The sequence below is a fragment of the Lagopus leucura genome, unplaced genomic scaffold, assembly GCF_019238085.1.
Source record: "Lagopus leucura isolate 7727_CA_CO unplaced genomic scaffold, USGS_WTPT01 Super-Scaffold_100012, whole genome shotgun sequence".
Lineage (NCBI taxonomy): Eukaryota > Metazoa > Chordata > Aves > Galliformes > Phasianidae > Lagopus > Lagopus leucura.
In genome coordinates, this window is record NW_024962267.1 from 4,997,503 (window position 1) to 5,024,279 (window position 26,777).

At 36.7% G+C, this 26,777-nt stretch overlaps 1 protein-coding gene across 1 annotated transcript in view; it reads right to left on the bottom strand.

Annotated features, from left to right (window-relative positions):
• Positions 1 to 26,777, bottom strand: part of OLA1 (Obg like ATPase 1) — an 85,573-nt gene that overhangs the window by 46,241 nt on the left and 12,555 nt on the right. Inside the window, exon 5 of the mRNA XM_042874980.1 lies at positions 3,253 to 3,428. Within this exon, the coding sequence (XP_042730914.1) occupies positions 3,253 to 3,428 (176 nt within the window). The remainder of the gene's footprint in view (positions 1 to 3,252; positions 3,429 to 26,777) is intronic.

Genomic DNA, 26,777 nt, shown 5'->3' on the forward strand with positions numbered 1-26,777 from the left:
TGTAAAAAAGGCAAACGTTGAGAAGGTTTCCATTCTCTCCTAATTTATGTTGGCAAACTGTTAGAAAAAAAGCCCTTAATCCACTCTACACTACTGTCTCAATGTCTTTTCTACCCTAGAAAGAGGAAGCACAAAATACACAGAATCACAGAATTATCTAAGTTGGAAAAGACCTTCAAGATCATCAAGTCCAATCATAAACCTCAGCTACCAAGTTCTACAACTAAATCACATCCCTTAGTGCCATGTCACACATCTCTTATACTCATCACCAGGGATAGGGACTCCACTACTGCCATTGGCGGCCTTTTCCACAAATAAATTCTTCCAAATATCCAATCCAAATCTCCCCTGGCACAACTTCAGACCATTTCCTTATGTTCTATCCACTGTCACCTGAGAAAAGAGACAGACACCTTCCTTGCTGCAACCTCCTTTCAGATACCTGCAAAAATCTTACATTGGGTTATTTGCTCCAGGGAAGTGTAATCTTTAATTGTTTTACTTATCATTTTTTTTCCCCCACCAATCACATATGCAGTAAGAGGAAACGATAAGGAAGTCATTAACTGCAGTTAATTCTGCAGGCCAGTATGTAAGCGTAAGCACAGGCCTTCTCTGCAATGCAAAACAGTAAAGGAAAAAAAGACAAGAAAAGCTGTAGAGGAGCTAATTACAACCCAGTAACTGAAAATCTAAGTGAACTCATCCAGTAGATGGAAAAGTCAGAGACTCGCTGTTATCATCTTACACACAAGTCTATTGGTAAGAAATGCATAATGAGGCCTGAGGATTGATTTACCGGGAAAAGAAAATCAACCTGACAGATCTTTCACAGACCTTTACCCTAAAAATGTCCTTTTTACTAAGGTCTACTGCCCACCTCACAATTCAAGCATACAAGCCACAAAGGAAGACGAAGAAGGAGATCCAAGATCAGCAGGACTCAAAAGACCTGATGCTCCACAGCACTTCCCTGGGAAGATTCTCTGGTGACTCTAGAGAGCAGAGTTCCTACTTGCAGCCTTTGTCTCCACAGAAGAATTTTATTTGCGCCTTTCCCTTCTGTTCAGCCACCCATTTCCATGAAACAAAAGAATTTAATACCTTTGAAACCTCTATTGTTGTTGACAAACTCAGCTGAAACTGGCCAAGTGTAACAGCTGTTACTGAGGTTAGAACTGGCAGAGCAATGCAACTTCAAAACCTTGCGTTTTCTTGTGATCACAAAGAAAGGCTAAAATCCCGCAAGGAATGACAGGAAGTCTAAATTACAAACACAAGATGAGAAAGTCATTCTGACAGTTGAATCACAAATTAAATAATGGTTAGGAGATTGAAGGGAGAGGCATAGAAAAAGGTAAGAAACAAAAGCTGAGTAGAGATCAACTAATAATGGAGATGTTAAAGTTCTAATTGATATAAATTGTGTTTCCAGATTTGGGATTTTAATTTACTGTCTTCCTTCATTTTAGAATAATCTGATGTTTTCTGTTTTTAAGCACATGCCAACTTCCTGTAGCTATAAAATGAGTAAGAATAGGTCTGTTATGCAGCGATAACTGTACCTATCCATTAGGGTTACATGATGACATTGAGAAATTTAAATGCACTTTGATTACATCTTCCTGACATCAAAAAAAAAACAAAACAAACACCTGTTGAATTCTTTCTTGGCACAGAAAGACACTTCAGACAAGCACACTAAAAATCTGGACAAAAACGTTTCCATTGTGAGAAACAGGTTTTTTCCAGAGGTGACTGTACAAGGAAGTAAGCGAGAAGAGCTCACCGACTTGGACAGAACAGCATTATACCTACCTTATTTTCATTTTCTCATTCTGAAGTGAAATACAGCCTCTGTCTGAACTTGGAATTCTCTATGGACAAGTTTTTTGCTTGTCTCTAACATGAATTTAAACATGCAAGATGCTATTTGAAACTGTAGGCCTAAGTTTCAGTGTTCCTCTAAGCAGATGCAACTATATCTGAAGGACAAAAATCACTGCCCACATGTTCTCAAAACACGTTGATGTGTCAGGTGACCTGAAGGGAAGCACAACTGATTCTCTCTGGGCTTTTACAAAAGACTTCAAATGGTCCAACGTTAGCTGCTTTTTCTCACCTACACCAATCAAGGAACAGAATACCTCTAAAGCCAGACAAAGAAAGACTAGTTCTTCACCAACAGAAACTACCAAGGAAGTGCTTTTTATCACTGCATCATGGAGGATATTCGATTTCAGATTCTGTTCAATGCTCAACACTAGCTAGGGCAAAAAAAAAAAAAAAAAAAATTTTAAGTGCACTTTAATATTAATAAACTAAAATAATAATTTGATTAATAATGATAAACTGATGTGACAATTTTTTTTCTTATTAATTGCTATCTAAAAAGATATAGAATAAACCAGTATTTTTCACTTGATAATTACCAAGCATAAATAGCCTGTTCTCACATTGATATGCTGTTGTAATAATTAGAGAATACTCTTTACATACCACCAGAAATATCTCTAGAAATTTCATGAAATAAGGAAAAATTAATAACTAGACTACCTGCAAACTCTAGTTGACTAAAAAGTCAAGTGGCAGTAAAATAATCATTTGAAAAAATATACTTAAAGCTGATAATTATTATATATTTCTAACCTACAAAAAAACACCACTGTTACCCTGTGATAATTGAGCTCATTTAAACAGCTTTCCACAACTACATTCAAAAATGAAATGAAGACTGCTAGTTGAAGTTAACATGCACAAAAAACACAATAGTGCAATCAGATTAAGAAGGTACATTCATTTGGTAGAGACACAAGGAATACTGGTATCAGAGTGCAACTTAATAGCAAGAGTAATTTGGAAGTGACTGCTGGACTTTGAATCATGACTAAACCCCTGATCTTAGTTTGATGAAGTGCTGGCAACTCTAATATAACAAGCTGTCAGCAAGAAAATTACAGTTAAATTTTTTAAATGACAAACCTTCACCCTTCCCCACGTCACCCCATCTTGGCAGGGGGCTTGGTTGAAGTTCCCTTCTAACCTTAGCCGTTCTATTCTATTTTAGTGACTTTTATAAATGAAATCTTCAGCTTTCAAAAAAAATTCAATACTTATTTACACTAAAAGACACATAAAAATGGCAGTAGAGTTTTGTATTATGCATGTGGGAAATCATTAGCAAAATCCAACAGTACAAAAATTTGAATTCAATGCAGACAGCAATAAATTATCTACTTTTATACTCACATATTCAGGTTTCAACTTCTTGTCTCCTCCTCTCACAGCTACTTTTTCTAGCTTGTCTATACTCTGAGTGATCAGTTCTTCATCTTTAAGTCTAAGTTCCTCATGTATTATTTCAATATCTCGAACAGGATCTACACTTCCTTCCACATGAGTGATATCATCATCTTCAAATGCTCCTAAAACAAGAGAAAATTTAAATTATGTACTAAGCCAACAAGACAGAATTTAAAACAGACTATCAAGAATCACAAGAGTTTGCAATGAAAAAGTCAAGTCAGCAGTCTGCCTTACTGACTGTACACAAGCATTATAGGCAATATTTTATACCATACAGTTTCAGATTGTAAATTTATGTATAAACTCCCAAACGCAGAGATTTATACACATAGATACAAAGCACAGCATTACACGTTTCAGGAGAGCATTTATGGCCAGGCTGGATGGGGCTCTGGGCAGCCTCATCTGGTGGCTGGCAACTCTGCCCACAGCAGGGGAGTTGGAACTACATGATCTTTAAGGTCCCTTCCAACCTAAGCCATTCTGTGAGTCTATGATTAAGCCATCTTTAAGAGTTTCTTCTAAAAAGAACAGATTAAAGCACTTTTCTGAAAATTGGTATCACTGTATCTAATGGTATCTTACCTACCAGTAGCAAACACAGCAGCCAAATTCAAAATTGTAGAACATTTCAGCATATACAGTAAATGACTCGTGGAAAGAAAACCTTACAAATCATCATGGCAACCCTCACTGGCTGACCAATTTTATGCATTAAGAAAAAAAGAAGTTCTAGACAAAGAATTCTGAAGTTCTGAATGACTCTTAGTGTTTCCAAGGGAAACGGGGTTTAGGAAAAAAAAAAGGCCTGAAATCATCTGGCAGACCTCTTCCCTGTTTCAATCTACTTTATCACTGTGGTTGTGACGGTGATTAGATAATGAACCACTCAGACACACAATTTACACAGCAGCTAATTTCATCGGCCTGATTTGAGGGTATGGTTTTTAGGGGGCCATCAAAGAAGCAGATGAAGGTGCATTTGTCATATATGAGTGACAACCATTCACACTATCTGAACAAAATGGTGCTGGCCCTTATTAGAAACACATGCTATTATCACATATTTAAAGTGCAGTTGAAGCCATAATTTCAAATTGCCAACTGGAAACATAAGGGTAAAACAACCAGATATTACTGAAGCATGTGTGCTGACTTCATGCCCTTCTGAAGACAACATGGCAACATAATTCAACTAGGGTTTAAATTATCAAATAAAAAGCATTTAAAAAATCTATAAATATTTTAAAAACAAAAATATGAACAGTTTATTACTTATTCCTAGAACCATTTTCAGAGTATTTGTGCACTTAACCTGTAACGTTAAATACATATCTCAGAAATAAGTCATTATGAGAACTTTATATAAATATTACCAAAATGAAAATGAACTGCTTTTTTGCAAGGAAATAAAGGCAATTTTTGTACTACCCATAAGAAAAAAGCTAAACTACAAACAACTCCTTAACTGACAGGCAGCTAAGATTCTTCATTGTCACATTGTATCTTAAACTTCAGTTTCCTTCCTAACTTACTGAAAATAGTGGTTTTTAGCAATAAAGATTTCACCATCAAAACAGACTATTCACAGGCTTGAAATGTTGCTGGCAGTTAAACATCAAATCATTTTCAGACAAATACACAAAAAGCCTTTAAAACAGCAGTGAGGGGAAGCTCCCTCCTTGCCCATCAGCTGTCACTCTCCAAGAATGATCCCAGAGTCCCCTGATACAAAGAAAAGCACCTCTGCAGCAGATGCAATCCCGAGGCTGGCTGCAATGGGAGAACAGGCTGCTCTGTCAAAAGAAAACCTGCCACACTAACTCATACCAGTACAAAGCAAAGAACAAGGCACATAATAGTCATCTTCCATAAACCCTGTCTGTGCACAGCAGTCTGCAATGGGACATGGGATGTCTGGGTGCACACAAACAAGAAAATATCATTCTACAGATCTGTTTAGATTCACAAGGAAATTACTGAATAAAAATAAAAATTAAAAAAAAAGATGTAACCACACCAATCAAAAACTCTTCGACCAGCCCGGCTTTCTCAGCAGATAAAGAGTATTCAGCTGGCTAAAAAAGGAAAAAGTTCATATTTCATCCTTGTATTAAGAAAAAAGTGTACACTGCCATCTAAATAACACATTCTCAAGTTGTTCACATCTTTCTGCTGCATTTAGTGGTCTTAAAAAAAAAAAAAAAAACAAAAAGCAACACTGTAAAAGTCAGGAAAAAAGCTCTGTGCCTCAAGATGCCATATTTAAAACATAAAAATAAAAAGTGAATGGACTGTTTGGGTTTTAAGGAAGCTGGCTCCCAAAGCGAATAACAGCAGCTAGGAATGTAAGTCTGCTTCAAATGGTTTTATGCTCTCTGGGAAATACCACTATTGTCTTCCACAAAGAAAAAGAATTGGTTTACCTCAGAGGTAGCAAAAAATAAGTTTCAAAAGAAACATCTCAAAAAATTAAAAGCCCTAATTGAAACCTTTGAGAGGAAGAAAATAAACCATCCCAAATTGACAGTGATCTTCTTCTCCAAATGCATTTATAATGAGAAGGGCAGAGTGGACAAGATGGGAGGAAGCAATTCTAGAAAGTCTGAACTATGTGAGTAAGAACAGGACATTGATCAAAGCTAAATACACAGCCATATAGGAAGGTACATGGGAAACTATAATCAGTAATTTGTGGAATGGATTATGAGTTCTCTGGTGTCTAGTGTGCCCCACCAGAGGTATATTTTTATTAAAGCTTTATCAGCTTTTCAAATTAAGTTGAAGATATTCACTTCTTTCTTCAGTTATCCTAGCAAGGAACCTTTTTTCAAAATATCCCCAGAAAAAAAACAATGAATCTGCATTTGAGCTTGAAAGGAAGACCCCTTCCACTTCCTTTGGTGTAAAAGAACAAGACCCATAGAGTTGAAAACATGAAGTTTGCTGTAAGCAAGTCTTGTGTGGTAAATTCCCATAATATTTTAGTGGCATGCAGAAACCACTACCCAAACAAGGCGAGGATTTTATAAAGGACTATACTAAGCTTAACTACAAAGTTACTAAAAGTGGGAGCTTGGAAACCCCCACTGCCAGCTACCCAGCACCCTCTTCAGCTGCCAGCAGGCCCAAGCATAAAGGATTGCTCAGTTGCAGGGACTTATCCCTGGTTGTTTTGTTTGGGCTGGCTGGGCCCACGGTGCCATCAAGCAGTACAGATCCTTTTCCAACAGCTAAGGAGCTTTGCAAGGGCAGATCTCTTTGGAGTACCCAGTTAGTGATGACACCTATTTACAGGTGTTTAAATGTAATACTAGGAGGGAAAAAATAGTTGTAAAGACATGTAAAAGAAGTAACGCAGCGACAGCTGGTTCTGTGCTCTGCTTCCAAGTGACACAGGACAACTAAGGATGGGAAAATAGGATGTCTGCCTGGAGATGTGGAAGCCAGACTGGTTTTGTAGCGATGAGGCATAGGATCTGCCTAACTGCCAGGTCCTGGCAGCAGCAAGGCCACAGGCTGCCTCATCTCTTCTTCACATGCAAAAGTAATAACAGATAAATATGTATACGGCTCAGAAGTAATAGCAGTCGCATTTTCAACAGTATCATCTAATGGCATGCACGTTTCTTTCCATTTCTTTCAAGAATCAGCTTCAAAATTCTTTCACAAAATTTACCTCTCAGCCTCCCAAGATTTTTGCATTGCTTATGTTATACCTGTCAAGATCTGATGACTGTATGTTATGTATTCATCTGAACAGAACCACTACACTTAGTTACAGGCTATCATCAACCAATTCATTCTCTTGCTAAAATCAAGTCATCCAATTACTCCTTGACTAATCAAGGCTGTTTTGGCTTTTTCTTTTTTCAAAAGGTACTCAACAGCATAAACAGCTCACTTACAAGAAATGGAAAGGGGCTAATCAGCAGAATTATTGTTTTGCTGCCACAATTTGCAGTATTTAAATGTAGTTGCTGATTGGACTGAAAGTTTTATGATATAGCATATCAAACTAGTTTGATGCAAAAACAAAGCTGCCTATAGCCTGAACTTTATTGTTCCTATTTGCTCCAACCTGCTACTAAAATGCTAAAGTACAAATCAAAAGAATACTACAAGACACGTTTTATTCCAGTTCTAATTGCAATTATGGAAATTAATTAATATCTACAAGATTAATTTATACTTGATATGTCAGTTGCTTCATTTCTTTAATTACTCTTATCCTTAAAACAAAATTGAACAAAATATTTGGCAAATATTAAGTTCCACATAACAGCATTTTGTTGTCTTTTATTCATCTGTGAAAGGCAGGTAACTGCATTGGTTTATGCTATGTTATAATTAAGAGGGATATTCATAACTTGATCAGAATCTGAACTGCATCACAAGCTGAAACTCCCATCAGTATTTAGGATAACGACCAGCCTTTTTTTGTCAGTAAGCTATAAAAGAATGTTTAATAACACCACCAAAAAACAGATCGAGAGAATAATTGATACTTGCACTTCCTTGCAAGCATACATTCAATGACTATTATCAAAAAGACTTGTTCATCACGGTACATACATCACAATATAATATTATACCCTGTTATAAGCCCTGAAATAAATGAGCAGTAATACCTATCCAGCATTTCACTGGGGTAGGAACTGAGGAGTGAACAAAATGAAACAAAACTGAATACCTTGAGTGGGGGCTTAGAAGCAGAATATTTTTTTGAACTATCAAACAAAACAAGACCACAGATGTCAAAAACACGAAGTTGTAAGTAATATCTGTATTTTAGTTTGTCTGACATTATCCTCATTATTATGAAGACTTTAATGGTAAAGAAGATACCACCATTTCTAACAGAGGTACATTTAACATTATTAAACTTCCTTGGCGTTACATTTTACTATGCATACAATTAGAAGGGCAAAAGAACACTGAGTCAAAATACTTCACGGATTCTTAAATGCAACATGCATTAATAAAGAACCAACAAATAAAGTACGCTCAGCATGTTTTCCCTCGCAAGCTAATTTCAAGTAAAATTAATCACCTGTAACACAAACCTAATATTCCTTAAGCAGAGCAATTTTGAGTTGAAGATGCACCTGCCTACATCTTCAACATAAGCAAAATCAACTACAAAAAAAACTTAAATAAAATGCTGTAGTAAACCTTGACTTGTGAAGAAAGAATTTCAGATATCTTCTGTGGCTTTGTTTTGTGCCACAGCCCTTTAAGTTTTGTCATCATAAAGCCCTAACTACTTGTAATCACTCACAGTCTAATTGTGGACATTTATCTGCCTTTCTTATGCATAGAACATAGCTATTAAAGCTGAATAGTGATGGTGTGAAGTATAGGTTAAATTGGGTGAAATTAAAGCAAATTACTCTGGGATGTGGAACTCTGAAAATAGAAACCGCCAATGATTTGCAACCCTCTTGATGATCAGCTTCACAGAACCCTAAATGACAAGAAAACTTACATATTTTAAAGTTAACTAGATTTTTGTAAAAAATAATATGTATAAATTTATTTAAAATGCAAGCAGACACCGTAGCAATAATTATTTTGTTTTACCTGCACCGCAGAAACACAAGAATAGGTTTTAATTTCTATTAAAAACACTTGTTTTTATTCTCAAGTTCAGCTGATTTCCAGTAACAGAAAAACAGTTCAGAATATTAGCCGTAGCATTAATTACTTTGAACACAAGGTTATAGTTTATACACACCATATGTCTGTACAGACACGGGACAGTAAAAGCAGCTGCTTTAGGCTCTCCCGGCTGGTACGGTATTAGGACTCCAATTCATTACTTACCCATAACAAAAGACAAGCGGCTACATTTCCCCTGCTGAGCCCTAATACTGCGCCAGTCAGGGGGGTGCAAAGTTAGACCCCCTCCCCAAAGTCTGAAATCACAGTTGAATAGCAGTCCTTTCAATATCAGACCTATTGGGAGTATCAAAAAAAGGCAAGCCTATTTCTGCACAGGCACACACACAATGAGAGCATGTAGCAGCAATACAGGATTAAAAATGACTGCAGTATCAACTTCTTGAGCACACAAAGAATTTATATTTGCATAAAAGTACTTGTAAGTAGGTACTTCACTGAGTCAGGGACCAGAATTACAACCTCCAGAGGAAAACCTGAAGCAAAGCAATTCACTTAAGGATGTGTAAGTTTGCAGAAGAAACCAGAATTTGGTTCTTAATGGAAGCAACTTTAACAGAGAAAAGTTGTTACCAAGAAAGTAGTTCCACTGAGCTTATCTATAAAAACCTGCTCCAGAGGCCATATCCTCAGAAACCTGTGACAAATATTAGTGATTTATTTCTGATGTAAAATGTGTTTACTTGCCATTGCTCTTTCATCCTAGCACCACTGGGATGTAGTCAACACTCCACAGGCAAATCCTTCTACCTGCTGAGATTTGCTATCAACTTGGTCGCACTGGGTAAAGAACATTATTTGAAAGCTGAAGGAATAATCTTTGAGCCCTTCGTGTCTCTATTTGCGGAGGGCTCACTCTTATAGCCCTTGATCACATATTTGAAATACTATCACTGCACTGTCCACCAAGTAATGTTTGGGACAAGCACGTTGCAAGACACTTTGTTCAAGATCACATCATGCAGTAATTTGCATGGATTCATTGTTATAAGACTCTAGGAAAGGCAGCACTCAAAGTAAAACTGTGAGATAGATGTCACACCACACAAATTAAGAGGAGTCTATAGAAAAAAATAGACTCTGCTCATAGTTTTCCAAAACATGACTGTGTTAATCAGAACAAGGGAAGCCTGGAATCTAGCCTAGATCGCTGCAAAATTTCCAAAAAAACAAAAAGACTGAAGAATGCTAATGTGTGATGAGTACTCTTGTCAGCCTGAGCTCAGCAACACTTCATTTCTCTGTGAGTTAAAGTCTTGACAAGAAAAATAAACAGTAACGAGGGAGAGTCTCCGCAGTGTCACCCTCCCTACTCAGCATTCACACAACAGCATCATCATCCAAAAAAAAAAAAAAAAAAAAAAAAAACCAGCACAATTGGAAAGGTTCTCCTACAAACCTTTGGACAGCTTCCTATCCATCTCTGGGAGCCACATTTCCAGACCTTTTACAGAAGACAGTGTTTCCACTCAAGAACAGAGTGGAACGCGCATATTTGTGATTGGTACAAAAAATGGTTCCTACGTGCACATTCGCATAACCTTCGCCACCATCACCTCCATGATACATGTTATGCACTTTTGCTGACTGAAGGTCAGTCTCTTAGGACTTCTCTGTATGAATATGTCAATCTCTACACGGGCTGAACTGGAATCCCTGGGAGTCACCATAACAACATCTAATTACTAACAATTGCATTTTTAAGACTACATCGCTAGGTAAGTCACAAACACCTACAAGCAACCATCAGCAGAAACCCACAGGGCAACTCTATTTATTCTCACATGACCAGATATATATTCTACTTACCCATGGGTGGTTCATTCGGGTCACAGACTGATTTTTACCAATCATACAGATATCTAAAAGCATTTGAGCCTTCAAGTTCCTGTTGGGTTTGGTATAGCACCACATAGCGGTTATCATGACTCCTACCAAAGCACTTTGGATCCTTAACACTGCAAAGTCCATGCAGTTCTGCAGTCCTCAACATATTGGAGTGTTATTACTCTTTGTAACATAATGAATAGAGAATGAACAGCTCATTTCAGCACAGAACATAAAATTACAAACCTCCTGGAACCCACGGAGAAAAGTATAAAGAATTACTGAAAAATTATTTCAAATGAAGCAACTTCTCTTGAAAAACATTTGAAGTAATCTTAAGTTACATAAATACCTAGACAAAATTCAGTAAGGAAAAAATTTCAGCTACAAGAGCTGAATCTAAGCAGTTCCCAAATATCCTGAAACTTAAAATTATACTGTTGTTACAATTAAACAAGAGTACTACAGAAGTGTCAAACTTTCATGCAGTGCCTTACAAAATGCTATCAAAAAATTACAGAATTTAGCACAGTGGAAAAGGCAACCTGTAGGCAAACAATGACTAGTCTATAAACAGAGTAGCTGCTTTTTTTTTTTTTTTTTTTTAAGAACAGCATTTATAAGAAGTTGCAAGCTCAATTTATGACATGCTGACAAAAAACTTCATTCTACTTATCTGAATGTTCATCTTTTGAGGATCTTTGTACACAATGGAAGGGAAGAGGAGTAAACATAACCTAAGGAAAGGCCAATTCAATTTTAATAAAAATGACGGGTGATGAAGATTTGAGCAAGCAAAAATTGCCATTCAAAAAAAAGCAAAACATTTATCATTAAGTTTACTGTATAAAAAAGTGCCTAATCATACACCCCTTCCTTCTGGACATTCCAGTCCACGTTCAGAACATAATACATAATGTAATGTTAAGACAATTCATCCAGATATCTCGATTGTATACCAAATTTAATTTTCAGAGTTCTGCCTACTTCGTTTATATTAACAGAATTGAAACAAACAAAATTGAAACAGAATTGAAAACAAACAAACAAAAAATCATTGGCTGGTTCAGAGAGTCCTTGTATTTTTCATATACAATGACAACTTTTCAACAAAACTAAGCGTATTACTTGTATAGACTTACTCCACGGAAAGTGAAAAACTCACTTTTTTGGACATTATTTTTGAGAAGAAATCCTGAACACTCAAGGATTTGCTTTTCTTCTTAGTAAGCCTTTATTTCAACAAGAACTACGTTGTGGAACATATCAGTTCTGCAACTATCTGGCACCATCTAGTAGCCAGTGGCATTGCCTTTGCACAATTCCATTAAGAGAACCTACGATAAGAGATTATATTGAACAGATGTGCAGTGAATGTAACAAATTTCTCTTACTATCTGAATCTCATATGGTCAAAGATATTTTATGTAGAGTGAGATAACTCCAGACGGTAATTACTTGTACACTGAGCACATACCTTCTGCCTTTCTTGAAAAAGCACATTAAATATTTGTGTACTTTTAAGTTGTCGAGGAATTTAAGAATCGGCTCACCGATTTTAGCCATGTTTGGCAATCACACTGCTCTATGCATGTATGTGGCAAGCATTTCTGTTAATTTCCTTATGCTATCCTAAAGAGCCTCACTTAAGTTAAAAACCATGAAGGAAAACATACGCTTTGATTAGTTTTAATCCTGGACATAGGGAGTGCTACTTATTTTCTGTAGGTGTTTAAGCAGAAGAGTTGGTAGGCCCGAAAACGGATGGGAGAAATATCAGCATAATGACCCTTCTTCGTTATGCTCCCAAGGCGTGAATCGGTATAAATCCCCCTCCTTCCCAAAGGAGTCCTGCTCCTTTAATCTGCAAACAATCACAAATACACAGCCCCACCATTCTGCTCTCTGCAAAATAAATATATAAATGTGATACTTCTGCAACACCTAAACACCACTTTTTAAGCTGAAACAGTTCTTCTCCATTTGCTTCAAATGTCAAACCCATCACAGGAAAAAATGTTGTTTTTAAAAGACTTCCCCAACGAAGCAGTTCATTTCTCTGCCATTTAGCTCACTGTATTTTTACAAGCACCAGGCTGAGCAAACTATGATTGAGAGAAGCCATCTTATGCACATTGCTGTTGTCCCACATCATTCAGAACAAACCTTTTTAGATCGTTAACTACCACAGGAGTGCTGATTACACAGGCACCAGCAATTTCCTAACCAATGACCACCTGAACAATGATGTGTTCAGCTTCTCAGACCCTGAAGTCTTTCAGAGGTGAATCATTTCACAGTTTGGAACTAGATCTCCATAGCAACTTCCCTTTGAGGGTTTTAGAATCACCATCCCGTAATTCTATGATCATCAAGCTCAACCATTCCCAATGGTTCTTTTCACAGCAGATGGAAAAGGAAGCCTTGAAATTTTACAGTCTATTTCAAGCAATTCATCTGGCAGCCTATTAGAATTCAAAATATTTCGACCTTCAATCACAAAGCATGTTATCTGAAGCTGTGGTGATCTCAAGTCAAGACAAGCAGACGTTTTAGTCTAATCATCCATGATGAGAAGAGACTGACAAAAACTCTTAATTCAACCACCATCAAAATGCTTATTTTAACTGCATGAAAGTCTTTCAACAGGCAATGAAAACACACCATGTACCATTTTATCACAACCTTCCATTCAAGGGAAATATGAATTCTGAATATTGGCATGGATCTTTGCACTCCCCGACTGCTTTTGAACAAATATCTGCTTCCTAAAGTCGCTATAAATCCAATCTTATCACATTATTTTCAACAGCTGTCATGAAAAATGATGGAAGCAAACTGCAATTAAACTTCTCACGACTGAGTACAATAATGCTGTAAGTAAGTTACTTACTGATGGATCCAGTTTGTCACAGACACCTTCTAACAAAATCAAATCAGCTAAGTCTGAGAAAATAAATATCAATTAAATTATGAAAGCATAGCATCAGTTAGGATCTTGAAACAAAGCTCAGTTTGATAATCATAATAAGAGGGAGGTTTAAAGTTTTTTCCCTCCCTGTTCCCAATTCCCAAACCCAATTCTTTCTGTTGAAAGAAACATTTTCAATCACTTAAATGTTAAATAATCACAATTAGGGATACAGCAGCTTTAAGTCTTTTCATTTATATTTTTTAATCAACCTGAGATTGAAGGCAAATTCAAATGTTTTAAAATCTCAGTTATACTTTATCATCTTAGTAACAGCACTCTGTAAAATTTCTTCCTCTTCCCAAAGACAAAAGATGCTCTTTCCTACACCCAAATGCAACCCTGTAAGGTTAACTCTAGAAATACCTTATTCTTGCAACTACATAGTCAACGAAGTACAAAGCATCAAAATGCAGTACTGAAAAATCACTAAATCCACAGACATGAGATATCTGGTGGCTACAGAATTCCAGAGACTTACAGCTTTCCATATAAAAAATTGCCAACAATAGTATTTAAAAGGATCTGCAGTAAGTTTAGTTGGTAAACAATATATATATATAATCACTATTTAATGGCTTGGCAGAGAGACTTAAGACAGCAACTATGGCAATAGGTATTACTTTAAAAATAAGCAGCATAAGGATCCACCTGTATCAAAGCTCCAGTGGTCTATTATAAACAGTAAAATAAAATCTAGCATAGATGTTAATTTCGCTTACAATATTTGTGGAGGTAAGAACACTTAATGCTATTATTTTCTAAGATCAAAGAAGTGCATATTCAGAGTTCCTAAGCAGTTAGTTAACTGAGACAGCATCCACAATTCCTATCCTTTCTTACAGCACTTAAAATGCCACATTTTACTATGCTACAGGGAAAAAAACTACCAATCAACCCCCAGCCGACCTTACCCTTCTGTGTACTGAGATTGTTTGGCCATACTGCTACTCTACTTTGACTCTTCAAGAGAAAAATTAAAACACAAAAACAAACCAACAAGAAGATCTTAAAATATAACAACTTATTAACCAGTGGTTTACATAGAGCCGCTATCTTTTGAGAAGTTGTTTTGAAAACATTTCTTTAAAAGAAATGATAAAATCTCCAGAGAAAAAACAGGCACAGCACAGGATTTGTCTTCATACATACACTGCAGGATTTTCAAAGCTAGCTCATGACTTGAATTATACAGCTTCCTACATTGAAGTTCTTGAAGAAATGAAGGGATGTTAACATAAGCACAACATTTAACTAGAAATAAAGCTAAAATTTCAGATATAGAGAAGAAAATGAAGTCATCCATCAGCTAAAACTGTAAGCTGTTTATTTCTGTGTACAACTGAAACAACTACTGATTCTATTCCAGCAACGTGAGAAAGAAACACGAGGGAAAAGAGCCCTTTTAGAGTATTCAAAGCACCTCTGCCTGCAAAGACCAGAGATTAAAGCACAAGAGCAATATTGAAATTCATAGTGGTTTTCAGTGTTAGATCAGTTATATCAGTGGCTAATATAAAAATTATTTTAAATAACTTCCTACAGGAGACAAAGTAATTATAGAATAAATTTAACAATATCAAAAATTCTGCTCAAAAACAGTTTTTCAACTTTTTCATTTTAATATGTAAAAAACCTCAAATTTACATTATCAGAAGCTTTAAATCATCTATAATGTTTTGGTATTTTTAATAATAACTGTTGAATAAACATCACAGTCTTTAAGTACAAGCTTCACCGTTCTATCATAAATTGACTGTAAAACCACCTAGGAGTACAGCTATCACTGCAACGTTACTCAGAGTAACGCACAATCGGAGCTACACATATGTAATTTATCTACTCGTAATGTACCTACTACTAAATGTAATTTAATAGGAGCATTTTAAAAAAATTCTTAAGTGATAGTAAATAATAAGTATCTTGGATTGTATAATTAGACTGTCAGAAAAGGATGCCTATTAGTAATACACACATAAATCAACCAAGAGTTACATCTTTACAGTCTTCCTTATGATTATGCACAATTATGATTCAAAGTATTTTACCAGATATTTCTTGTAAATAGTCATTTTAAAATTGAGGAGGCGATTCTTAAAATTCTCTACAAATACTCCAGGCTGCATTTCCAGCTACTCCTCCTCCCAGTATCCCTACCACCATATCTGAAAAACCTTAAGCATAGTAGTTACATATTAGCTCACCGTTTAACAATCTAGGATAACCTTAAGTTTATTTCATAACATATAATCAAGCAACATACGGTAATTAAAGCACACCGAAAACAGCAGTTACTAGCTAATTAACATTACAGAAACACTTTTCTTAATGATAGAAAAAGACAAAGATGTTATAAAGTACAGTAGCATAAGAAACAGTTTGCTACAAACCTTTTTATCGACAATGTTAAAAACCTCAACTAAACGATCTGAAATTGCAGTATTTTGCCAAATAAAAATGCCCAGCTAAGGGATGCATGCTTAGGGAAGTGGTTTAGGGACCACCTTGTCACCATACAGTTTACGTAGGACAAGCACCGCTACTGCAGATCGTTGCACCCATAAGCAGGGCTCAGCATTTGCAAACATCCAACCTCTTACATTATATCCTCATTTATGCAGAGGTTCAGCAAGAACTTCTGCTATTATCATGGCAGAGAGACACATTCAGCCACCGGCACGCGCTAGGCTCCTGACAGGCCAAGCAGTGGAGCTGTAGCCATGGGCCTCAGCGAGGAGACAGCTGCCAAGACACACGCCGTGTCCTCCTATGTGCTCTGCTTGGCAGCGAGCATCACCTCAGCTGCACACTTTGTCAGATAATTGTTTTATGTTTTGCAGTTAAATTACAATTCAAAAACAGCAGCAATTCCCTTTCCATGCTCTTTTTAAACCCAACTTCTATTTACTACATCCTATTTCATAGTACATATTAAGAGTAGCACTTAAAGAAACCTAAAAATGCATGCATCGATACTTTCACATGAAAATCCCTTTTGATTTTTTACCCTCTATTTGTATCCTACCATTATTCACCTGTTTCTATAAATACTTCTCCCATTATTTTTCTTTTTTATTTAACATTAAAATTTTTCAAATTACAGGACATATAAAGGTGCATTAACTTCCACCATAACTTCACGATTATTAAATGGGTATACATTGAACCATGAATTCGCTGATGGTTAGTAATAAAAGGGTCAGGCATTCCATAAAGTTTGGCACACAGCCATAGGAATTTGGGGGCTTTCAGACTGGAGCAGGACAGCTCACAAGCCCCAGAACACACGGCCACCACCCAACAGATGGCAGAGCGCCCATCTCACCAGCATTCCTAACAGCTATAAGCTGGCAACAGTATGCACATCCGTCTGGAGGTTTTTGTTTTGAAATCCAAAAGCAGTGCTTACATAAAGGATTGCTCAAAATTCTGAAGGTCTGCAGGCCTCTACATGCGAATGTCACACCTGTATAGTGCAACAATAAAGTCACAGAAATCGCCCTCTTGCACAGGGAAGCATGTGTCTGAAAACACCGCCTACCCAATTAAAAAAAGATGCATCTGAAATCCAAACATTTCAGAATGAGAAACAATCAATACCAGTATGTTCTTCTTCACCTGAACACTGCCTTAAACATCCCCTACCTTTTTTTTTCTTTTTTTTTTTTTTTTTAATTAGAACAGGCTATGATATAAATTCTTAAACTCAGTCAGAAAAGACTCTGAAAAATACTGTCTCAGTTGCTAGCTCCAGCATGCAGCATCTTTCATTTAAGGTCTGGTTTGATACTGATTTTATTCCCTTGATAAAATAAACCTAAAAATCACATTAGAGAGAATTTTCATTCTGCCTATCCTATAACAATCTGGCTTTCAAAGAAATTCTCCAAAAGAAGATCTCCACACTGATCACCACACTCAAAACATCTAGCAGTCCTTTCTTATTATTCTACAATTTCAAGCACGTCCTTTTTCATCGTAACTTATATCTATACTAAAATCTTCATCCAATTATTTTAACAAGATTCCTTGCTTTATTTTTTTTTCCCCTTCAAAAGCTAAACGCTATCACGCACCATTTAGTTTGGGCATGGGCAATATATGGTATTACTTTAGGGTTTCTTGCTTGTAGACTCTCTAAACAGAAACTGCTGAATTACAACACTGATTTTTCTTCACATTAGATGAATACAAGCTGACAAAAGCAAACAAATGTCAAAGGATATGAGGAAGGTACAATGGATATGAGGAAGGCATACACAACATTTAGGAATGCGCACAGCTACCTCTGACACTACTGCTCCAGGCAGCCCCAGCACTCTGGGTCAAACACCTCCACCAGATCATGGGTTTCATGCCCCTCATTGCCTGCACTTTTAACCACCACAAAGAGGGCTGTAAGAAGTGAACCACAGGGCAGGTAACTGCCATGCCCTAGCAGACTCTGCACCACCGCTCCACTTCACCTGATAGGTAGAAGAACCTGATGGAAAAGAAAATCTCTTAGATGTTGCATCCTATTTTTCAGTAACCTTATAATTTCTAATCTGTTTAACTTTGTCATGAAGATGTACCCCACTGCTCATTTTTTTCCTTGATTTCCAATCCTGACAAAGAATACCATATATATAATTTTACATAATGAAACGTTCTAACCTAAGTTTGATTGGGAGTAAAAAACATTTAGTATCATCTAATACAGTGTAATACAGAAAGAAAAGGTGAACGTTATCCATCTCGGATTCTTTCACTTTCCTTTGGCAGGAAAACCCTGATGTTCAGAGCTTACAAAAATCTCACAGAGAAACTTCAAGAAGGTTAGAAATCCACTATAAGTCAACAGGAGACCTTCCCACTTAAAAAAGGAAGGGGGGGAAGTATAGCTGCTGCAATGCTATGAAGAGAGGCCACATTTCATCACCAACAAGCTAGTGTTTACTCAACACTGATTTTTCAAGTACTTTGTTTCTATGAAATCATTTTCTGAAGCTTTAAGAGATGCTCACTGCAGAAGACAGGAACTCCCTAAGACTTATAAGACTGTTAAGCTTCCATTCCATCCTTTATTTAATAATACACACAAACATAAACTCCTTTGCTTTAAAGAATCTAATAGGCAGTACAGCTAAGAAAAAGCAGGCTGAGTGAACCAAAGATGGATTACTTTTGACTGGGCTTTTGATTCTGATAAAAAAATCAGATCCCTGATAACAACATAATTTTCTTTGTGGTTTGTCAATTATTAACCTTAAAAATGTCTTCTGCCTTACTAAAATTGTCTGTTTCTTCACAATGCGCTTTCAGTTACTGGATTTCAGCCCTATTTGGTTGGTAACATTACGTACAACATCCCCTCTTAGGAGGGGCCTTCAGTGCCATTTACATTCCAGCGAAATGCTGCCTTGCTCCCCATCTGCATTCCCCCTCACACTGACATGCACATGTCCTGCTTCCTTGTCTGCTCACTCCATCACCATATCATAACTGGGGGCATACTGTACGTATGAGACTGATTTATGCATTCTAACTGCATCACAGGAGTAATTTTTCCCTTACCAAAGGATTCCAAAAGGCTCTTTCTTTTTAAACATGCTGAATATTTCATTCTAGTTACATGGAAATATTTCCATACAGTGCTCACATAATGCAGAAATAATGAACTTCTACATAATTACACTCATTCTAAAACAAAAAACAGCCATTTTTTCAAAAAACCAAGCTTAAAACAGAAAAAAAAAAACCAAATCTGCACTAGTTTTCAAGTGAGATGAGAAGTTTTTCTGTGTTAAGCTGGGCATCAACATATTAAATCCCAGCAAATTTAACATTCTGGTTTCCCATAGCTGTAATAGCCCAAAAGAAACCTTTCCAGCAAAGAAGTTTTTATGTCTCTAACCAAGTTTGCAAACAAATTGTTACATTTTCCTTACTCTACAACAAAATATTAGCACTGCTCTAGGAAATTACACAGTACAAAATCCTGGTCAGGCCCCACTGACTGTCACCATGCTCCTGGACTGGAGCGATTCCCTCATTCAACACAAAGCAAGAACATTTCCCTCTACAACAAGCCTATGGATAGCTGTGAAATATTTCTGTCTGCACAGCCTGTCAGGAAGATCAGAACAATGATGCACCTATCTTCTGAAGTGTCTGGCAGAAGGTTTCACTAAAACTGAATTATTACATAATTCTGGATGTTCTTTCCTTGTGTTAATAACTAAAACCCTGCTGAGGCTTAGCAAGCAAGATGCTTGACAAGCTGCCTGGCAGACTGGGCTGGAGGGGCACGTGCACCCGACACATGCTCACGTTGTCCCTTCCAGCTCCTATGAATAACGGTGAGACGTTAAAAGCTTCTGTATAAAAGAAAATACATACATGTAACAAATGTCTCCAATTATTTACTCACGGAACGCAATTGCATGCCATTAATACTCAAAACCACTCAGAGTGAAAACATGCAGGGAAGAAAAACAATTTCATTTAAGCAAGCGTAGTGGTGTTATTTTGTTTCAGTACAGGACAAATCAACTACCAGGAAACATTCTGCCTTTTCACACAAGAAGAACGTGTATTTGTAAATGATCAATTAAATTATTCCTTTTCTAAGGCACAGGTATTGATGTCATTCAGTACTCAATAAGGGAAAGGGGAGGTTGTTTGTTTTCTGTTTTTAAAATACAGTACTGATTAGCTTATGTTCAGACCTAAGCATCTTTATTCACACTGAGCAGAACTTGACTGCAATTCACTGAATTTCAATCGCAAATATCATATGACAAAATAAAAGAATCACATCCTTGGAAAGGACATGAGAGTACTTTAAAAGGTCACTTTTGTTCTCTCCTCATGCTTGCTTAAACATGTATTCCAAGAACAACATCACGAAGAAAACTTAAGGAAAGATCAGAGTATAAATCAGTTATTTAGCTAGCTAGTAGCTTAAAATGAAGATGCAAGAAATTTCATCTCAGTAAAATTATTGTTGATGGTTTATCAGTTTAACCATAACGGTGAAATGCAAATGTTAAAATAATCACATCCATATCAGAGCCACCAACTGGGGAAAGAAAACCAATTACAGTATAGTCGCTCAGTAAGGCTTTAAGTTTTGTTTATGACCTTCTCATGTCCCATCATGGCAGAGTTAATACTAGAACAGTCTTCTAACTGTTCTCAACTGTAAGCTACTTCCATTTTTATTTGTAGATAGAGGGATTATCTGAACTACCATTGCATAGCTCTCCTGTTTCCCTCAGAGAAAGCTTTAACTAGTAAAACAAGAAGCCTGCCCAAATTGTGCCATCTTGTTTTAAGAAATTCAAGTTCAAGCATCAAGTTGCAGTGACTTTTTCTCAGTTGTAACCAGTGCAGTCATACAGTCTCCTTGCCCCAGCAGAGCCACACAGTCAATGCATTCCAGCCTCTCTAAGTCACATCTATTTCACTTCAGCAGCAGCACATGAGGGAGAAGGTTTGAGAAAAAAGGATGGAGCCCCCTAGAGCAAGCACTCCTTCACCTGCAGTGAGTACTGCTCAGAAGGGCAAGTTAGGACATTATGCAAAAGGGAAAGATGAGCTTTAAGTTACTCTTTGTAAACCCTGCCTCAGTTCCTCCAGCCTCAGGAGGAGGAATAAAGGCAGCCCCAGGACTAGCCAGCAGCCAGCAGGGTTTCACGCAGCAGCAAGAAGGGACCGAGCAGCCAAAGCCCTGCCACACACCCCATGTTCTTCCTGGCACAGCCTGAGCACAGCCAGTAACTTCTGCATGCACATTACTTGGCATTTATGCAGTTCTCTTGCATTCCCTACAGAAAATAGAACACTTCTACTTCAAAACCTGTAATGGTAGACATTTGTTATAACCTAATTGTTTCACATGGGTACCATGACTTGGATTTAAATTAAGTGTACAGGAAATGTGAAGAGACTCTATTCCTTTACTAAGGGTACACAGAACAAGACAGGCATATTAGAAAAACCAGCATATAAAAATCTACACTAATTTCACCCAACTATTAAATAACACAAAAAAATTAAAATATAATTTCAAAAAATATTCCTTACTTGAGACTACAAACTTTAAGAAGGACACAATACCTTCCCCATGTATTTCTACAGCACTGAATACCTGCTTCACCACAAGGAAGACACCTTAAATTGAGGAAATCGTAACCTAGATATACACAGATTCTTTCTCTTCAGTTCTAGGTGCAAAGACACGTAAATAAAAACATACAGAGGAGCAGACATCACAGATGAGGTATCTTCAATGGAAGGTCATTTAGTAGTTATCTATAGAGAACAGTGGGGTCATAATTGGAAAAAAGTGTATTATCAAAATTGAGGTTTGATATGGGGTTTTATTTTAAAGCACACAAACGATAACTGTTCTATTAATGACAAAAACTGTTCCTATGGAACTAAACATCTCCTGCAGCCCAGATCACTTTACTGCAAGACTTCTCTATGCCGCAATATCATTATGTGCTATTAATTTGCTATCTAAAAAATATATATATATATATATATATTCAGTATATATATATATATATATATATATATATATATATATATATACACTGAAGACTAATACGCGTTTATATCTACTTGTTCAGAAAAAATAAAAGCACGAGACAAGCCTTCCACAATGGAGAAGAGAAAGGGAATGGACAGGGTGGCAGGCAAGAACAGGACACAAAAAAACACCTTTTCCAAAGATTGTTCAAGGCGAAAGGGACATGTCATGTTAAACAGTAGTCAATAGCGGCATACAATCAGTAAACAAATTCAACTCTATGAAAAAAGAACTACATCACCATTTAGTGGTTGCAATTTAGATTATTCTAGCGTGTAATACTTTAATTGTATAAAACAAAGCTGATGTCACAAACACAAAAGAACTTCTTGCAAAGCAAGCACCACAAGTAATTTCTATGCTGCCACTGATGGCTGACAAGTGATGAGCACTTTGTTTGAATTTATGTACTTATGCATCTAAGGCAACAGGTGGCTTATAAAAAGAAAACAGAGCTGTTTTTAACTCTTCTTTAGCAACATTTTTATTATACGTTTTATCGTAATGACTAAACATAATTGCTACAAATAAAAGCTCAACATACTAACTACAAAGATGAATCATGTGTTAGGGAAAATTATTTATTATTGTGATAAAGCCAAAAAGTGAGCTAAGGCTAGATCCCATCACTTGGGCATTCTACACGCGCTCAGAATGTTCTCTAACTGCACAAAGCACTCAGTATTTAAGCACTAATTTGTTACATATAAATTACATCAATTTAACATAAGACTATTTTTTTTTCCCCATTTCAAACAGTAGCGGAATATTGCAAAGCAGTTGAAGGAAATCCTTTATTTTCAAGTCTGTAAACCAACTGATGCAGCCACGTGCTTCAGCTGCAGTTCTAGACCAAGAGAAGCACTACAGAAACACGCTCTTTTTTTCTCTAAACTCAGCATAGTCCACTAAAGTTTTATGTTCTTTCTGCACACAAATTGATATTAAAAAAATAATTACAACACCCACAGTGTGTGATGCAGGATAAACTTCTCACTTGAGTTTAAGCACAAAAGACACTATAAGCACACAGTTAATTCAGATTAAAATATAGGTGGAGTGGTATTGACTGGCTCAGCTATGTTAGAAAATTTTGAAAGACAAATTGAGAAGGCAAAAAATGCAATAAGCAGACTGAAACAATCTTTACAGTCTGCCTTGTAATTAAACTGTGAAATAACTCTCTGCTTATCATTAAAACATTTAAGAGTTTGCTCTTTTGGATAGATTAAATGCACATACAAAGATACTGAACTTTTCCTCCGCACGGCAATTTTGCCATACCATCCCTAACAACTAAAAAACATGACACATCAATGTTTCTATCTTGCACACAAAATATACATACACATATTTTTACAGTGATGTTCACTGGATCCATCTTTCTGTGCTGTAACACTTCAGAGCTCACCCTATGCCTATCTTCCCATATCTCCCCAAAAGCAAGCAGCCCCTCCCAGGTAGCGCACATTCTTCTTGCTATGCAGTTCCTCAGTTTGCAATGCACTTGGCTTCTCATTCCTACTGCTATTTATTTCTCAAACATCAATTGTCACATCAAATTACCAAAGTCTGGTGCATAAAAATATTTAGTAAGTCTTAAGGAACTGTTATCTCATGAACAACTATCTCAGTAAGTACTAAAATGCAAACCTATATTCAAACATTTTTTACAACTTTAACTAGAATTGAGTCTGAGGTACATGAGTTTATCTGCCATTGTCATTATTGGAAGAAGAACCTGTCTGATGGTGTTTTGAGTTCTTTCAGAGAGCAATGAGAAACAAGGGAGGAGCAGGAAGAGGGCTGGGAAAAAAAAGAAGGAAGATGGGTAGCGATTGATTTCATCAAGGAAGTTTTTTAAACTACATTCCATAGGGATTAAATTAACCATATAATGCTTGAATTCTCAGAAAATCAATTCCATATCTAAGAATAAACAAGGAGGTTCTGAAAATCTTTTACAAATACTGAAGCTTTACTTTAAGTGCAAAACTCAAACTAACAACTAAAAGTAACGGTTCTGACGTATTCCACAACAACAGATGGTCACCTGTGGGTTATTATTTTAATGCGTTTGTTAATTGCCTGCAAGCAGTCAGACTTCAGGTTGTTATGTGAGGCTAGAGTATCCCCTTGGCATCAATATGAAAACAATAACTTTCAAAGCTGCTCAAGCAACTGCTGCCAACATAAACATCCAACACTTAAATCCAGCCTAATGCTCATTGTGTTCTTCCACATAGGATTACAGGATAAAAAAAAAAATAAATTGATTGAAATGATTAAAAAAAAAAAAAAATCACTTATAAACCCTTATACACCCTTATAAACACTCATAAAGAAGAAAAGTAAGACTTGCAGCCCTGAACTTCAGGACAGCCAACTTTGAACTCTCCAAGGACCTACTTGGAGGTATCCCATGGCTTAAGAGCATTGGAAGTTAGGGGGTCCAAGTGAGTTGACTGACATTCAAGCACCACTTTTTCAAGCTCAGATGAGTGCTTTCCTAAGAGTACAAAAGCAGACAGGAGACCTGCATGGATGAACTCATGGACGAGCTCATGGAAAAACTCAAATGGAAGAAGAAAGTCTACGGAATGTGGAAAAAGTGTCTGGCTACTTGGGACAGGAACAGGCACGCAGCAATACAAGAAAGAAGGCTGAAGCCAACTTGGAATTAAACCTGGCATGGGAGGTCAAGGACAACAAGAAAAAGTTGTTTAAGTATGTCAGCAGCAAAAGGAAGAATAGACAAAATGTGGTCTGCTGCTGAATGAACTGGGTGCCCTGGTAATGGAGGACACAGAGAAGGCAGAGTTAGTCAACTCCTTCTTTGCTTCAGTCTTTACTGCTAGGACTGCCCCTTGAGAATCCCAGACTCTGGAGATATGAGAAAGAGCCCAGAGAAAGCTTAATGCTTCAGGGAAATAAAATAAAAAGAGAATAAAAAACAAAAGTATGCAATTTGTATCAGAGATTTCCTGTAGTTGACTTCTTAGGGACATTTTTTCAACTCATCAAATGAGCCTAATGCTTCCTCAGCCAGAACAGCTGAGGAACAACGCAAACGCGTTACACTTTAAACCTGATTAGAAAAGTGATCTATTTTAAAAATAACCCAGTAAAAAGAATACAGCTATTTTTTAAAACAAAACTGGTTCCCAAAGCCATTTTACTGCGTGGTTCTACAATCAGTTCCATCAGCACACACGAAAGTGGCAGCATAAAGATGAGAAAAGGTATTTGAATATGGAGCTGCTAAAGCTACCAAAAGATAGACTTAGCACGTTGTGTAAGTTAGGCACAAAGTATGAACTAGGGTAGGGAGGGCACCTGTTTTTCTGCAAGTGGCATTTTGGTCATTGTGGGAACCAGGATTGCTCCAATAAATAGCAATTCTGAAAGAAAACTTAAGCAAAGCTTATTCTGTCAGCTTATTGAACAGTCTCAGACTAAAAAATTATTTGCATACCAATTGGATTACTGTGCAGAGATTTTGTTTAAATATACACCTCCTAGGGCTTTTCTTTTGGTAAGGGCAAATATGTTGTTTGGCTTTCTACTATGCAGTAATTGCTGTCAGTGACTTTCAAGCACTCACAGAACCACAGCAAAGAGAAAGGAAGCATTAAATTGACATTACACAGGACCACAGACAGATTTGCCTAACCGTATTTTAATTAAGACTTGCAATTTCACATCCTAACTAAGTCAGAAGCCCATTTTAGTTTGTCTAAGATACATAATTCCTAGCCAGAATAATAATTAAGTCCAGTTATTTCCTGGGCTCCTTTTTGAGGATTTTTTTCCCCACCACTCAGTTCAAAGCAGTCTCACAGATCCACACCAGGGAAATACTGCTTGACTTCACCTACATAAAGATACATTAGCAGGAAGAAATTGAGGTGAGTAGGTTGGAGAAATCTGAAAACATATATGTGCACAAGTACAGCTGCAGATAACAGAACCTGCGCAATATAAAGCATTGCAGGTAGTATACCATGTATTGGGTATGCCAACAAGTACAGACTACTCAGAGAACTTAATTCTTTTTTTGAGGACAAGATGATGTAACAAGACATTAACTGTACTCACAGCATCTTGTAAGCATAAATTTTATTTAAATGTAAATACTATGAACCAATGATGTGCACATACTTGTTTTAAGAATATGAACTGAACATGAGCCCATGACGTGGCAAAGTTCTTTTAAGTAAAATACATACAATTCATACAATTTCATACAATTGCTGTACCAAACAAAGTGATGCTTATCAACATCCAGCTAGTTGTCTACTTCAAAATTCTTACAAGGAATTTTTGGTTTTACCTTTTCTAATGTGACATTCCTCCAATCAAAGAAAAACAGGTTTTCACATTTCATAGTACAGCAAGAAGTTAAAT